An 18,255-nucleotide genomic window follows, 5' to 3' on the forward strand; every position below is an offset into this window, starting at 1 on the left:
GGTTTGCTTTCAATACTTAAAAAGCAGTTTTGTTTTTCTTCCTGTGAGCACAAATAGGTTTTTAGCTGAGGGGTTGGAAAGGACATGGAGCGCCAGAGCGGTGCGCGAGCACTACTTCATGAACGATGAGCAGGATGTCTAACTCTCAGCTCCGCTCACATGCTCTGCTCTAGACTGCCTTCTCCACTTCACATGCTCTGCTCTAGACTGCCTTCTCCACTTCACATGCTCTGCTCTAGACTGCCTTCTCCACTTCACATGCTCTGCTCTAGACTGCCTTCTCCACTTCACATGCTCTGCTCTAGACTGCCTTCTCCACTTCACATGCTCTGCTCTAGACTGCCTTCTCCACTTCACATGCTCTGCTCTAGACTGCCTTCTCCACTTCACGTTCTCTGTTCTAGACTACCTTCTCCACTTCACATGCTCTGCTCTAGACTGCCTTCTCCACTTCACATGCTCTGCTCTAGACTGCCTTCTCCACTTCACATGCTCTGCTCTAGACTGCCTTCTCCACTTCACGTTCTCTGTTCTAGACTACCTTCTCCACTTCACATGCTCTGCTCTAGACTGCCTTCTCCACTTCACATGCTCTGCTCTAGACTGCCTTCTCCACTTCACATGCTCTGCTCTAGACTGCCTTCTCCACTTCACATGCTCTGCTCTAGACTGCCTTCTCCACTTCACATGGGATTAGATGTAAAGTGTGACTGTATGAGTTCCCAAAACATGGGAGGTACTTTCTTTACTGTAACACCTTCATAGGATGATATTGGACATGTGTAGCCCAGACAAGTAGCAACACTTCATGTATTCCGTATTGAAATTTGATCATTTAAAAATTATACCCTTTTTAATAATTTTCAGAAGGTTATATGGTGTTCACTTCTAACCCTATTTATGTAGAGGTGGCAGCCATAGGGTCTTCTTCAGCCAACAGTGTTTCTGACATTCTGAGAGGAGAGAGAGAACTAGATGTCACTTTAAACATTGGGAACATGTGCACACTTCGGGAGAAAGGAAATATTATTGTGACTAACCCGTAAGTCATCAAAGTTCTTTTCAAGGGAGAAACTTACAGCCAGCGTGTCATACTCAGGAGACATTGTCCTTTTATTCAGAGTCATGTACGTGTCATCAGACTGCGCCGTGTGTGTCGGTTTACCACAAGGTACCATCTGTGCCTCCCCTATAAAGTCCATTCCTCTTGGGGCTTTCCTGGAGAGAGTGACAGATGACATGTAGTAGTCTCAGGACAACAGACCATAACACTGTAGAGTAAAGGTCATGTAGTAGTCTCAGGACAACAGACCATAACACTGTAAAGGTCATGTAGTAGTCTCAGGACAACAGACCATAACACTGTAGAGTAAAGGTCATGTAGTAGTCTCAGGACAACAGACCATAACACTGTAGAGTAAAGGTCATGTAGTAGTCTCAGGACAACAGACCATAACACTGTAGAGTAAAGGTCATGTAGTAGTCTCAGGACAACAGACCATAACACTGTAGAGTAAAGGTCATGTAGTAGTCTCAGGACAACAGACCATAACACTGTAGAGTAAAGGTCATGTAGTAGTCTCAGGACAACAGACCATAACACTGTAGAGTAAAGGTCATGTAGTAGTCTCAGGACAACAGACCATAACACTGTAGAGTAAAGGTCATGTAGTAGTCTCAGGACAACAGACCATAACACTGTAGAGTAAAGGTCATGTAGTAGTCTCAGGACAACAGACCATAACACTGTAAAGGTCATGTAGTAGTCTCAGGACAACAGACCATAACACTGTAGAGTAAAGGTCATGTAGTAGTCTCAGGACAACAGACCATAACACTGTAAAGGTCATGTAGTAGTCTCAGGACAACAGACCATAACACTGTAGAGTAAAGGTCATGTAGTAGTCTCAGGACAACAGACCATAACACTGTAAAGGTCATGTAGTAGTCTCAGGACAACAGACCATAACACTGTAGAGTAAAGGTCATGTAGTAGTCTCAGGACAACAGACCATAACACTGTAAAGGTCATGTAGTAGTCTCAGGTCAACAGGCCATAACACTGTAGAGTAAAGACGCACTTATTTTTTATATGCCTTCATTTCCTAACTGGATTCTAAATACTTCGCCTCTTAGAAGCACAATAAGCTGTTCAATCAAATGTTGTGTCTTTAAAACATCGGTATCCTAATGGCAGGGTTGGGATCAATTCCATTTCAAGAAGTAAACAAAAATGTAAATACTTTTCAACTAGGAACATTTGAAATTGGAATTTGGTTTACTTTCTGAATTGACTGGAATGTAAGTGGAATTGACCCCAACCCTGGTATCTTAATGGACTCACCTCTTCTTCAGTGTGCCATAGAGGATGACTAGGAGAGTTCCAGCTGCCAACACAGCCACCACCCCCACAACGGGAGCCCAGGGAAACACTGGTTTACCTGGGAGAGGACGAATTACCAGATAAAGACACATCTACTCACATCAGAACATTTAACCTACAACCCTGGTGAAGGTGACCACCTACAGAAGTTGACTAGTTGAGACCGGCCCATTAGGCCAAATATAAACCAGCCTATCTGACAATTAATAATGATAATTTAGACCGGCCCACTAGGAGAAATATAAACCAGCCCGTCTGACATTTAATTATGATCATTTAGACCGGCCCACTAGGAGAAATATAAACTAGCCCATCTGACATTTGCCTGACCTACAATATGGCCGGTCTATTCTGCCTTAATCAAATGGATATCTTACCTGCTATACTGAGATGCACAAGTGCAGAGTCAAGTGGTCCGTATTGATTCTCAGCCTTACAGAAGTACTGCCCACTGTCCTCATTGCTGATGTTAAGGATGATGTAACTCTGCCCTGATCCTGTTTCTGAGAACCCCGTCCGTTCTTCATTCTTCTTGTACCAGGTGTATTTGTCCACTGGTGGCTTGGCATCACTGCTGCAGGTCAGAGTCACTGATCTGCCCTCCACTATGTCACCAGAGGGACTGACTGTGACTGACACTGAGGTGTTCTTTGGGAAGTCTGGAGAAAACAATGGAGACAGTTTGTAACCTCTAGATGAACACCCACAGCTCATGTTGTGGTGACATTGAGCTGTTTCTGGCATGTTATTTAGCGCATGCTGACTGGGGTCCTTCCACTCCAGAGGGACTGACTGTGACTGACACTGAGGTGTTCTTTGGGAAGTCTGGAGAAAACAATGGAGACAGTTTGTAACCTCTAGATGAACACCCACAGCTCATGTTGTGGTGACATTGAGCTGTTTCTGGCATGTTATTTAGCGCATGCTGACTGGGGTCCTTCCACTCCAGAGGGACTGACTGTGACTGACACTGAGGTGTTCTTTGGGAAGTCTGGAGAAAACAATGGAGACAGTTTGTAACCTCTAGATGAACACCCACAGCTCATGTTGTGGTGACATTGAGCTGTTTCTGGCATGTTATTTAGCGCATGCTGACTGGGGTCCTTCCACTCCAGAGGGACTGACTGTGACTGACACTGAGGTGTTCTTTGGGAAGTCTGGAGAAAACAATGGAGACAGTTTGTAACCTCTAGATGAACACCCACAGCTCATGTTGTGGTGACATTGAGCTGTTTCTGGCATGTTATTTAGCGCATGCTGACTGGGGTCCTTCCACTCCAGAGGGGGTTTCTACGAAGCAGGGTCAATGAGTTAGCCAGCTAACTTGCCTAAATATTCTAAAATAATGTTTTATTTCTTTTAAAAAAAGCTTAAAATGACATGGTCTAATTGACTGAACAACCAAAAACACACATTGAAGTTGAGCTTTCTTAATGAATCAGAAAATCAATGGTTATTTCTGGTTGTTTATCAAAGTTAGCTGTAGTATACCCCTTTGTTGTTTTTCAAGCTAATGCTAAGATGTAGGTCAGTAAACAAAGCCATATTTAGGTTGCTGACTCTCAGAACCAATAGATGATTTGCTAGTGACATAAACAGATGAAATTCATGCATTTCTAATATTCTCTCTATACACTACTCACATCCCACTACAAGGATCACTGCCGGACCAGGGGAATCCTCTCTGCCGCTCACCGCACAGGAGTAGCTGCCTGCATCCTCCCTGCCTACCGGGTCTAGTTCCAGGTAGTTGGCCATAACCTTGACCTTGTTGGTGTAGTTCAAAGGCTGTTTGTCCCTGTACCAGGTGTAGGTGGGATTTTCACTCAAGAAACAGGAGCCACAGGTAAGGTCTGCCCACTCACCGTCCACAACTAGGTCAGGGGTCAAATCAACTTGGAGCCCTGGGTAGAGTGGGGGGTCATTTTGATTTGAGTTTTGATTTGATTTTTAAAAAATAGCTTTATTAGATCAAGTCAATCCAGGAAAATAACAGACAGTAACATAAAGCATAATACATTCTCCTCCCAAAGCTTGTACAAGATTCTCCTATTTTATTGTTTCTTAAAACTACAGATGAAGCCAATGTTTTTTTCCAATGGGAGTAATCTGCTGACGGATGATGGACAGCGGAGATGATTGTCAGTCTGAAAGACGCATATGCTTTTCAAAAAGAATAGAGGACCAAGTCACTCTTCATATAATTCACTAAAATGCCTTTATTTGTATGGCATGTTCAATTGAAACAAAATTTAAAAACTCCAACGCGTTTCAGCTGCATGGCCTTCGTCAGGGGGGGGCAAAGAAATTATAATACAATGTCCTCTTTTGAACAGCTTTTTCCCCCAAAAAAATAAGCTGTTCAAAAGAGGACATTGTATTATAATATCTTTGTACTCCCTGACGAAGTCCATGCAGCTGAAATGCGTTGGAGTTTTTAAATTTTGTTTTATATGAAGAGGGCCTTGGTCCTCCTTTCTTTTTGATAACCAATTTACCCCTTTTACCAAAGAGCATCTTCTGTCTACCAACATCTACTATTGTGGACCTTAGCAGCGCTTCCCTTCTTTTTCTACTTATATGCTTTTGTCGGCCTTTGTGCAGACTTTGTGCGTATGCAAATCGTCCGAAAATAGCTGACTTGAGTTGAACATTGACAGACAACGATTTTATCCATATTCATGTGGATGAATTCATGCCCTGGCCTTACCTGTCACATTTAACCTGACTCCTGGATTCCCCAACCATCCCCCAGGATTGACGTCAGTCCCAAACAGGAAGCTGTAGGTTCCTGAATCGCTCTCTCTCAGGTCTGTGATTCTCAGTGTACAGAGTTGATTACTGTCCCCTAGATACTCCACACGGCCTTTGTACTCAGGGTTCAAATTCAGATCCAGAGACTCAGCACCAGGCACTTGACCTTTGAACCAGAAAGCTGTTGTGACTTTGTGACCCTTGGGAAATGTGTAAGAGCAGGGCATGGTCACAGAAGAGCCCTCTAAGGAGCAGACTCTCCTGGGGGTGTAAGTCACACTCCCGTTGTCCTGACCCAGACACCCTGAAACATAGGTCACACATCAGGAAGCTGAATCCTAATTCCATCATTAATGAATTGATACTGAAGATGGTCTCACACTATATACTATGGGAAACCTCTTGTGGTGAATGTGTTTTTAACTGACAAACTAAAGAAGAAGTTCCAAGAAGTAAGAAGTACATTTGTGGTGTTGAAATCTGTTCTAAGAGAGTTCCAAGTGTTAGAGAAAAACCACCAAAAGAGAAGTACTGTGAGGTTTAGTTGTCAACTGGAAACTGTATATGTATAAACTGTACAGTATATGACTGTATACTGCTATATATGACTGTATACTGCTATATGCTCAACAACATCATACATCCAGATCATTCCTTTTCAGGAGGTAAACAAACAAATACAACTAAAATAATATTTAATCTCATCCAGTTTACCTGTAGTCATGAGCAGGATGATTACCAGGTTGGAGTGTTGAGATCCAGCACCCTGCAGAGATAGAAGAGGATACAAAATCACCATCATCATCATTTTCATAACAGAACATACTTCATGTACAGTATACTAGCCAGTCAACATCATTATCATGACAGAACATACTTCATGTACAGTATACTAACCAGTCATCATCATGACAGAACATACTTCATGTGCAGTATACTAACCAGTCAACATCATCATGACAGAACATACTTCATGTACAGTATACTAACCAGTCAACATCATTATCATGACAGAACATACTTCATGTACAGTATACTAACCAGTCATCATCATGACAGAACATACTTCATGTACAGTATACTAACCAGTCATCATCATTATCATGACAGAACATACTTCATGTACAGTATACTAACCAGTCAACATCATTATCATGACAGAACATACTTCATGTACAGTATACTAACCAGTCATCATCATTATCATGACAGAACATACTTCATGTGCAGTATACTAACCAGTCATCATCATGACAGAACATACTTCATGTACAGTATACTAACCAGTCAACATCATCATCATGACAGAACATACTTCATGTGCAGTATACTAACCAGTCAACATCATTATCATGACAGAACATACTTCATGTGCAGTATACTAACCAGTCAACATCATTATCATGACAGAACATACTTCATGTGCAGTATACTAACCAGTCAACATCATTATCATGACAGAACATACTTCATGTACAGTATACTAACCAGTCAACATCATCATCATGACAGAACATACTTCATGTGCAGTATACTAACCAGTCAACATCATCATCATGACAGAACATACTTCATGTACAGTATACTAACCAGTCATCATCATGACAGAACATACTTCATGTACAGTATACTAACCAGTCATCATCATCATCATGACAGAACATACTTCATGTACAGTATACTAACCAGTCAACATGACAGAACATACTTCATGTACAGTATACTAACCAGTCAACATCATCATCATGACAGAACATACTTCATGTACAGTATACTAACCAGTCAACATCATCATCATGACAGAACATACTTCATGTACAGTATACTAACCAGTCATCATCATCATCATGACAGAACATACTTCATGTGCAGTATACTAACCAGTCATCATCATGACAGAACATACTTCATGTACAGTATACTAACCAGTCATCATCATGACAGAACATACTTCATGTACAGTATACTAACCAGTCAACATCATGACAGAACATACTTCATGTGCAGTATACTAACCAGTCATCATCATGACAGAACATACTTCATGTACAATATACTAACCAGTCAACATCATCATCATGACAGAACATACTTCATGTGCAGTATACTCAATGCAAAATAATATCAGAAGATATACTATGATATGAAAGTATGAGATGACACACAAGGCCTAATAAGAGGAACACCTGTTCATAAGTACAACATACATAATACAAAATGGATAATTAAACCTGGTTTTAACAAATCATTCTATTCTAATACTACAACTATATTTTTCTCGATAGTGGGATCTTCACATCCAGACCACCACAAGGGCCTATCAAATAGCCTTTATGGTGATTCAGATCCTCCTACTGTGTGTGTATTTATACTACTGTGTGAGAGCTCTAACCAAATCATTGCAATGTACACATTTATTTTAGTACCTGCCAATGAACAAGTTTAACTTGAACAAAGATAAAATAATATAGAAGCACTCTTACCATGTTGAAACGGGTGTACAGCCAGAGCTCTTTCTCACCGTCACTAGAAAACAAATGTAGACAGACACTGATGGAACTTCCTCTTCTCTTTTTGTCATAGTTTTTCTTAGTAATTCACACTGAAAAATTGCCAGGCTGCAAATATACTGGACGGTTTGAAAGTTGTCAGACCTATTTTATTTTTAGGTGTGTGTGTGTGTGTGCGTGCGTGCGTGCGTGCGTGCGTGCGTGCGTGCGTGCGTGCGTGCGTGCGTGCGTGCGTGCGTGCGTGCGTGCGTGCGCGTGCGTGCGACCTAAAATCCCCACAAGGATAGTAAAACAAGTACAATTCTCCGTCGTGGGGACATTTCCCACGTCCCTTCCCTATGAGGACAAAGGCTATTTAAACTTAGGGGTTGGGGTTAAGGTTAGGGTTAGTGGCTTATTAGTAGGCAGTCTCATGAAAACCCCACAGCACCCCACTAGACCTTATAGTGGTTTATTAGTAGACAGTCTCATGAAAACCCCACAGCACCACACTAGACCTTATAGTGGTTTATTAGTAGACAGTCTCATGAAAACACCACCTCACTAGACCTTATAGTGGTTTATTAGTAGACAGTCTCATGAAAACCCCACAGCACCCCACTAGACCTTATAGTGGTTTATTAGTAGACAGTCTCATGAAAACCCCACAGCACCTCACTAGACCTTATAGTGGTTTATTAGTAGACAGTCTCATGAAAACACCACCACACTAGACCTTATAGTGGTTTATTAGTAGACAGTCTCATGAAAACCCCACAGCACCTCACTAGACCTTATAGTGGTTTATTAGTAGACAGTCTCATGAAAACACCACAGCACCTCACTAGACCTTATAGTGGTTTATTAGTAGACAGTCTCATGAAAACCCCACAGCACCACACTAGACCTTATAGTGGTTTATTAGTAGACAGTCTCATGAAAACACCACCTCACTAGACCTTATAGTGGTTTATTAGTAGACAGTCTCATGAAAACCCCACAGCACCTCACTAGACCTTATAGTGGTTTATTAGTAGACAGTCTCATGAAAACCCCACAGCACCTCACTAGACCTTATAGTGGTTTATTAGTAGACAGTCTCATGAAAACCCCACAGCACCACACTAGACCTTATAGTGGTTTATTAGTAGACAGTCTCATGAAAACCCCACAGCACCACACTAGACCTTATAGTGGTTTATTAGTAGACAGTCTCATGAAAACACCACCTCACTAGACCTTATAGTGGTTTATTAGTAGACAGTCTCATGAAAACCCCACAGCACCTCACTAGACCTTATAGTGGTTTATTAGTAGACAGTCTCATGAAAACCCCACAGCACCTCACTAGACCTTATAGTGGTTTATTAGTAGACAGTCTCATGAAAACCCCACCTCACTAGACCTTATAGTGGTTTATTAGTAGACAGTCTCATGAAAACCCCACAGCACCTCACTAGACCTTATAGTGGTTTATTAGTAGACAGTCTCATGAAAACACCACAGCACCTCACTAGACCTTATAGTGGTTTATTAGTAGACAGTCTCATGAAAACACCACCTCACTAGACCTTATAGTGGTTTATTAGTAGACAGTCTCATGAAAACACCACAGCACCTCACTAGACCTTATAGTGGTTTATTAGTAGACAGTCTCATGAAAACCCCACAGCACCTCACTAGACCTTATAGTGGTTTATTAGTAGACAGTCTCATGAAAACACCACCTCACTAGACCTTATAGTGGTTTATTAGTAGACAGTCTCATGAAAACACCACAGCACCTCACTAGACCTTATAGTGGTTTATTAGTAGACAGTCTCATGAAAACACCACCTCACTAGACCTTATAGTGGTTTATTAGTAGACAGTCTCATGAAAACACCACCTCACTAGACCTTATAGTGGTTTATTAGTAGACAGTCTCATGAAAACACCACCTCACTAGACCTTATAGTGGTTTATTAGTAGACAGTCTCATGAAAACCCCACAGCACCTCACTAGACCTTATAGTGGTTTATTAGTAGACATTCTCATCCATATGAGTGAAAGGTGGATAAGACTTCTTCATCTTATGCTCTAACTAAGCTGTTTTATTCTGACTCTGTCCTTACAGAACTCATACAGAGAGTTAAAGAGGAACATAAATCCAGTCTGAAGAATAAGTTGAAGTTTGTGTTTGAAGGCACTGAAGAGGAAGAAACTCCCCTCAACAGCATAAAAGTAAACCCGGTTACCAAAAGTTACTGTGATAAATAACTGCGAGAAACCGGTCAATTATATTAGCAGAAGTGATTTGATGATGTTGAAGTTGAAATGGTGCTGAAATAGTGAAGGCAGCTCCTGTTTTCTTTGGGACTTGCGGTAACTCTCTGTGATTCTAAATCAACAGTTGTTTAATAGTCCGGAAACATTCACTTGCTTGACCATGCTGTAGGTCATGTAGTAACTGTCTGTTAAATGCAGTATGCTTTGTGGACTTCACAGGACAGAGGTTGCTATCCGGTTTTGTGATAAAAAAAATATTATTATTTAACCTTTATTTAAGTAGGCAAGTCAATGAAGAACAAATTCTTATTTACCCTGGCCAAACCTGGACCAATTGTGCCCTATGGGACTCCCAATCACAGTCAGATGTGTTGCAGTCTGAATTCGAACCAGGAACTGCAGTGACACCTCCTGCACTGAGATGCAGTGCCTTAGACCGCTGTGCCACTTGGGAGCACAAAGCCCAAACAAAGGTGTGGTTGAATTTATTCTGCCACTGTGTCTTCTTATTGTCTCTGCCTTTAAGCCTATATATCACGGCCGCAAGGAATATGAATGAACAGTTTATAGAGCAAACACATAGGTTGCAATATGGCTTTTTTTCTGGCTTCCCCAGTGATTTTACTAACGCACCGCTACTGCTCACTCGTATCAATCTAATACCTCACTCACTCTCACACACTCACACACTCACTCATTCACTCACTCACTCACACTCTCACACTCTCACACTCTCACACTCTCACACTCACACACTCACACACACACACACACACACACACAGAGTTTCCCCCTGGCAATTTCAGTCTATCATACACACACTTCTAACGGCCATGGTGAGCTATACTCTAAAAATTAGGGGTTCAACAAGGGTTCTGCTAAGATCCTCAAAGTTCTTTGAATAACCTTAGGTTAAAAGGCACTGAAAATGACCCCCAAAAGCTTCTTCCAAGAACCCTATAGGAGGTGGGGTTCATGGAGGAACCTCCTTAGTTGGTGGGGATTCTTGCAGGAACCTGGCGGCCCAACTGAAACATTACGATGTGAAAGAACAGCAGGTGCAGGCACTTAACTGAACATGTTAAAGATCTCCTAAAATGAAGGTTTGTCCCTTGTATGATCTAAATTGATATTGTTTTATGATGTTACCATCTATCTTTTCATATTTGTGCAAATCTTTCTAAAACAGAAAATAGACACAATTCAATGGATATCAATCAACAAAGAGGTAAGAATATGTAGGCTATAAGAACATGTTGAAGGCTAGCTGTATTGGGTGCAGATGACTGAACTGCTCACTTTTGTGTCTGTATCTGCAGGTATACAGACAGAGGAGGCATACAAAGGGATGTCAATGGTATTGGTATGTTATGCAGATCACATTTAGCATCCTCCTCCCTTACCTCTTCAATGAATATCCCATATAAAGGCCTCTACATTATGGACAAGGTATGTGTATGAAAACCATTATCAAAACAGTTTTTATTCATTCACAAAAACCAAAGTATGAATACTGTCGTGTGCATATTTTGTTAATCACCTGTATAATATCTTTTTTTTTTTTAAATCACAGATATTAACTAATGGATTCTCCCTTTCTTAATATAATAATTTATCTAAATATAGGCCTATTAGATCAATGACGATAGGCTATATAGGCTGTGAAGAAATAGTAAAATCTGTTATTAATAATATGCACAGCAATAACACAATATTTTTGTTGTCAGTGTTTATGATTTTAGTGGCAAAGCAGAATTAAAAAATCTAAATATGAGGTAAACTCCCAGCAGAGCCCCAAGTCCAATGGGTTTATCCTCTGGCCTGTTGATGTCAATGTGTTGATGTTCTCCGTAGGCTCGACCTGTTGGTTGTTATAATCGCACGTAAAATAACTGTCTCAGACGTGGCTTTACCGAACCCCCTGCCCCGTGGCTATGTAAGGTCCATGACAGGGGTTTGGGGGCAGTATCCCTTGAGCCCGACAGGAACGCGCAATCCTTCTCTACACAATCCGTGACCTATATTCACAAGATTATAAACACAGGCCTATGACGTTACTTCATTGGAAGTGTAGCCTCATAAAACACCGTGCCATTACGCACACATTTGAAAGTTAACCTTTCGTTTGGACCTATAGGCTGCTGGCCTAGCTGTTACTCTCTAAAATATACTATGCAAAGTGTTGGTATACGCAGGGGCCTGAGTATAACATTGTAGTGAATTAAAACGTCACCATGACAGGGCCTGATGCACGCAACTTCATGTCCCTTTGCAGTCTGACAACGCACCATGGCCGTTAGAATGTTATTGGTTTGGGGATAACGTGTGTGTTTGTGTGACCCCCGTACACGCACACACACACACACCTGCACACACAGACAACCCACCTGTCTCTATCTATGTACCTCATCCGAGTCAATGTGGTTCATCCTTCTGAAAATAATCTGTGGCACAACCTCTTCCAGGTCCCAATAGGCTTGGAAAGGAGTTCCTTGTTACTAAAGCCAATTCTAAAGTCTAGTTTTACCAGGTAATATAACGGCAGACATTTCAACGGTGGCGGGTACAGCAACAGGGAGCCAGGAGACATGCGGTTACAATATAACTGCGACTTTATTCTCGAAATATTGGCACTTTTTTAAAAGTACTATCAATTGTTCTATCTGTGGTAGTGTCGAGCAAAAAAAAATATCCAAGGACCACCGCCCGTCGCTGTTTATTTTTTTTCTCTTCACTTGGCCCTAGTACTCTTCCGTACTATTCGAAGAGGGACGCAAGCTGTTTTTTGCTGAACATTAAATACAGCAGCCAAGTAGAACTCACCCGTAGTTCGAAAGAAGCGCGAGTAGGTTATAGTTGTTATTTATTAAGACCCAACCATTCAATCTTCCTGAAGAGAAGTGAAAGCCTTATGCATCTAATTCTAGTCCTATATTATTCAAAGATGTCATTAGAATGATGAAGATAAGGACAACGAAACTTATTGCATTTAACCGTTGAAAGTGAGGAAGGAGTGAAGCAACACTAGAGAGAGAAAGAGGAGGATGGTAAATAACAATAGGGGAAATGTTATGAAAGGTATATATGCGCCAGCCTACCAATTCTACAAATAGGCCCTATTATATTTCACAATTAAAATCTAATTCGCTAGCCTATACTTGTAACTTTTTAGGCCGCATGTGCTGCACCAGAATCGCATGTTCTCTTCTGCTTGATCATGTTTTGAATGATGTGCATAATTCCAGTCCATATAATACAGTACAGTAATACAATACAGTACAGTAATACAATACAGTACAGTAATACAGTTCACAGTCAAAAATATTTAAATATATATAGCTAGCTACATCTATGGGCTGTAATGTTTTTCTGTCATGCCGTGCAATGTGCCTATATCATATACTGTAAGATTATTTACATTACATAATTAACATCAACAACTACTGACAAACAGGAATTATTCTAAACGTTCCCTTGTTTTCTGTGTTGTTTTTTCTCCCTTTCATAATTTCCTTTCCTCATATCCTAGCTCCTTGTCTTTATTTCCTTTTCCTTTCCTTTCCTTTCCTCTTTTCTATTCTAGCTCCTCTCCCTTTCCTTTCCTCCTGTTCTTTCCTAGCTCCCTTTGCTTAGTCATTCGTGTTGTTGATCTTAATATCTAGTGTGTTGATATGTTGAACACTATTTGGATTGGGATATTGTAAATTGCTATGATTTTTTAATATATTTTTGAATGTGTGAATGATGTATTCAAGGTGGCTGACTGTATTAAACAACAACTATTTTATGTCAGTTGTTCTAAATTAAATTACACTTCAATTGTTGTGGCAATGGGGGCTTCAAATAGTGGTCAAATAAAAGTATGTTCGTCGTGTACACAGTTTAGCACATCAAAGTGTATTTGGAATTTTACACCAGTGTACACACTACTTATTTTCCCTAATGTGGTGATTTATATATATATATATATATTAAAACAATTATATTAAAACAATTATATAACATGTCATGGCCTAGCCTACTGCTTGTAAACAAGAAAAAAATCCCTATTCCGTATTTTTATTTTTGTGGCTTTAAAAATTTGCTCAGAACACATATCTAGCCTGTTAATATAAGACCGAGGTACTTATTATTGGAGCCAAAGCACAGAGAGAGAATCTGGCCGCACATTTTAATTCACGAGCAATAAAGATAAAACACCAGGTAAAAAAAACCTAGGTGTCATTTTAGATTCTGAACTCAATTCCGAATCACAAATTAGGAATGTGACCAAATAGCTTTTTACCACCTTAGAAACGGCCGCACCTTGTCAATGTTCCTATCTCAGGCTGATACAGAGAGACTCATCCATGCTTTTATTACAAGCAGGCTTGACTACTGTAATGCTCTCCTGTCTGGTCTACCAAAGAAAGCCATTGGTCAACTGCAAAACATACAGAATGTTATTACTTTTATAACAAAAAAACGCCATTTGGGTTGCGCGTTATGTTCAGAAAACCAAAGCCTCGTTCCGTTCGACGAAAATTCCAAAAAGTATCCGTAATGTTTGTAGAAACATGTCAAATGTTTTTTATAATCAATCCTCAGGTTGTTTTTAACAAACATAATCGATAATATTTCAATCGGACCATAACCTATTCAATAAAAGAGAGAAAGAAAATGGAGAGCTACCCCTCTCGCGCGCAGGAACTAATCAAACGACACCTGACTAGTTTTGAAAAATCTCGCTCATCTTTCAAAATAAAAGCCTGAAACTATGTCTAAAGCATGGTCACAGCCTGAGGAAGCCTGAGGAAAAGGAATCTGGTTGATACCCCTTTAAATGGAAGAAAGACGGGCAAGGAAACAGACTTTAAAAAAAAATTCACTTCCAGGTTAGATTTCCTCAGGTTTTCGCCTGCAGAATCAGTTTTGTTATACTCACAGACAATATTTTGACAGTTTTGGAAACTTTGGAGTGTTTTCCATCCTAATCTGTAAATGATATGCATATTCTACGATCTGGACCTGAGAAATAGTCCGTTTACCTTGGGAACGTTATTTAAAAATTAAAAATAAAAAGATTAAAAATCTGACCCCTAGCGTCAAGAGGTTTTAAGGCCACCAAAAGAAGAGAAGACATGATGAGGAATAAAATTCCACATAGAAGTGGGTCTTCTTAGGAATTGTTTTATCCAATTGATCCTAAAAGCATGTCTATCAAATCAAAGTTTATTTGTCACGTGCGCCAAATACAACAGATGTAGTAGACCTTACAGTGAAATGTTTACTTACAGGCTCTAACCAATGGTGCAGAAAAAAAGGTATGTGTGTGTGTGTGTGTAGGTAAGTAAAGAAATAAAACAACAGTAAAAAGACATTTGAAAAAAGAGTAGCAAGGCTATATACAGACACCTGTTAGTCAGGCTTATTGAGGTAGTATGTGTACATGTAGGTATCGTTAACTTCTTATAGCTGGGGGCAGTATTGAGTAGCTTGGATGAATAAGGTGCCCAGAGGTGCCCAGAGTAAATTGCCTGCTACTCAGTCCCAGTTGCTAATAAATGCATATTATTAGTATATTTGGATAGAAAACACTCTGAAGTTTCTAAAACTGTTTGAATGATATCTGTGAGTATAACAGAACTCATATGGTAGGCAAAAACCTGAGAAAAAATCCAACCAGGAAGTGGGAAATCTGAGGTTGGTCATTTTTCAACTCATTCCCTATTGAAGATACAGTGGGATATTGGTCATGTTGCACTTCCTAAGGCTTCCACTAGATGTCCATAGTCTTTAGAACCTTGTTTGATGCTTCTACTGTGAAGCGGGGCCGAATGAGAGGGGATTGAGTAAGGTCTGCCATGAGCTGACCATGCGCTGACCATGCGCGTTCATGTGAGAGTTAGCTTGAGTTCCATTGCATTTCTGAAGACAAAGGAATTCTCCGGTTGGAACATTATTGAAGATGTATGTTAAAAACATCCTAAAGATTGATTCTATACATTGTTTGACATGTTTCTACGGACTGTAACGGAACTTTTTGACTTTTCGTCTGCTCCTAGTGAACGCGCTTCGTGAGTTTGGATTTGTTTACCAAACGCGCTTACAAAATAAGCTATTTTGACATAAATGATGGACATTATCGAACAAAACAAACATTTATTGTGGAACTGGGATTCCTGGGAGTGCATTCTGATGAAGATCATCAAAGGTAAGTGAATATTTATAATGTTATTTCTGACTTCTGTTGACTGCACAATATGGCGGATATCTTTTTGGCTTGTTTGGGCTCTGAGCGCCGTACTCAGATTATTGCATGGTTTGCTTTTTCCGTAAAGCTTTTTTGAAATCTGACACAGCAGTTGCATTAAGGAGAAGTGTATCTAAAGTTCCATGTATAACACTTGTATTTTCATCAATATTTATAATGAGTATTTCTGTAAATTGATGTGGCGCTCTGCAAAATCACCGGATGTTTTTGGAACTACTGAACATAACGCTCCAATGTATACTGAGATTTTTTTATATAAATATTAACTTTATCGAACAAAACATACATGTATTGTGTAACATGAAGTCCTATGAGTGTCATCTGATGAAGATCATCAAAGGTTAGTGATTAATTCTCTCTCTATTTCTGATTTTTGTGACTCCTCTCTTTGGCTGGAAAAATGGCTGTGTTTTTCTGTGACTTGGCTCTGACCTAACATAATCGTTTGTGGTGCTTTCGCCAAAAAGCCTATTTGAAATCGGACACTGTGGTAGGATTAACAAGAAGTGTATCTTTAAAATGGTGTGAAATACTTGTATGTTTGAGGAATTTTAATTATGAGATTTCAGTTGTTTGAATTTGGCGCCCTGCACTTTCACTGGCTGTTGTCATATCGCAGCCATAAGAAGTTGACTATGCATATATGATGAACAGAGAGTAGCAGAAGCATAAAAAGAGGGGTTGGCGGGTGGTGGGACACAATGCAGATAGCCCGGTTAGCCAATCATGTTCATTGATTGTGTTAAGACGAACCGAACCGTCACTCCAAAACTAGCGGACCAATGGACTCATTGTCTAGGCCTCTCTCTAAACTCCGCCCTTCACGGAAAAATAATGTCAAAACTCACAATCGAAAAGATAACTGTTTATTAGTATTTCACACTGAGAAATTATCTTGCCCTAAATATTTTTACATTCTTTATTTTAGTGTGCGAGTGTGTGCTGTTGGAAAATGTGATAAAACTATAATTTGATTAGATATTTGAAATGTTAATTAGACGTTAAGTTAGAGGAAATATGAATACTGCTTATGTAAGAGAGCTTTTGGGGAAAGAAGAGGAGAGTAGGTCTGTTGCAACAGGAAATAACACTTATTTAGGGGTATACTGAGAAAATGTATGTTGTACAATTAGAAAAACAATGAATGTTGGAAGAGGATCAGTGTTGTCTACCCAGAAAAATAGTATGTGCACACTTAAAAGACATCTAATAGAATTTAAAGTGCACTAGCCAAACATTGGACCATCTGGAACTCTGTACTGTTGGGAACTTTTTGAGAACGGCGCTTATCTTTGTAGAGATTGTTTGCTGACAGTCCTACTGTGCTCTGAGTCTAAGATAACAACCTGCTAAGATAGGGGTTCTCTTTCTCTTTCATTATCGCTCTCTCTGTTTTTCTTTCTCTCTCACACACACAATAACATGACATTCACACCGCAGGAAATTTCTATTACCAGAAAGGTAAGGATCTTCTTTCAATAATTACAATATGTTCGATTTGTTTTGGAGTAACTTCTGAAGTAAATCTTTGTTGAACCGAATATTTAGTTTCACCTTAAAGAGGAATGGAAACACTAGCATTTACAACACCAGCTAACTGTAAATCGCCATATTGGCATTGTTGCGTCACTGGCAGGAGAGAACATTTTGGAACTCCCAAAAATGGCTGAATTGACCAAGTAGCTCCGAGTCTGAGAATGTATTACAGATTTTAGAGAATTTATTACAGAGAATTTATTACAGAGAATTAAATAATGTTAGTTAGGGAGCCAATAAACCTACTGAAGCCGTTCATGTTTGAGCCAACCGTTGCCCCAGATCAGAGTTCGTTTTCGTAGCAGTAACAACACAGATATGCCGCCTGAATCAACTCAGATAGAGGGTCTGCGTAGCAAACTACCAGGTGTGAGTGGGGATGCTGCCAGATAGAGTAGGAGTGTGTGTGCATCACAGCAGAAAGCTTTGTGACCTGTTGCCACAAGAAAAGGGCAACCAGTGAAGAACAAACACCATTGAAAATACAACCCATATTTATGCTTATTTATTTTCCCTTGTGTACTTTAACCATTTGTACATTGTTACAACACTATATATACATAATGACATT

At 39.9% G+C, this 18,255-nt stretch overlaps 1 protein-coding gene across 1 annotated transcript; it reads right to left on the reverse strand.

The window, feature by feature from the left end:
• Positions 1 to 929: 929 nt before the first annotated feature.
• Positions 930 to 7,654, reverse strand: LOC120044153 (contactin-2-like). The gene is made up of 7 exons (XM_038988735.1): positions 7,621 to 7,654; positions 5,852 to 5,903; positions 5,094 to 5,441; positions 4,027 to 4,287; positions 2,345 to 2,441; positions 1,080 to 1,218; positions 930 to 953 (listed from the first exon to the last, which is right to left on the reverse strand). Exons 1-7 carry the CDS (start codon positions 7,621 to 7,623, stop codon positions 930 to 932), a joined length of 924 nt encoding a protein of 307 aa, XP_038844663.1. The 5' UTR covers positions 7,624 to 7,654.
• Between the last annotated feature and the right edge of the window lie 10,601 nt (positions 7,655 to 18,255).

The sequence above is a fragment of the Salvelinus namaycush genome, chromosome 3, assembly GCF_016432855.1.
Source record: "Salvelinus namaycush isolate Seneca chromosome 3, SaNama_1.0, whole genome shotgun sequence".
NCBI classification, from domain to species: domain Eukaryota; kingdom Metazoa; phylum Chordata; class Actinopteri; order Salmoniformes; family Salmonidae; genus Salvelinus; species Salvelinus namaycush.

Bases quoted from the DNA above. Each gene is read 5' to 3' on its own strand.
- LOC120044153 (XM_038988735.1), bottom strand. The intron at 4,288-5,093 runs GTAAGGCCAGGG...CACTCTACCCAG, and splicing joins AGTCAGGTTAAATGTGACAG to GGCTCCAAGTTGATTTGACC. The intron at 2,442-4,026 runs GTGAGTAGTGTA...GTCCTCTCCCAG, and splicing joins AGTGATCCTTGTAGTGGGAT to GTAAACCAGTGTTTCCCTGG.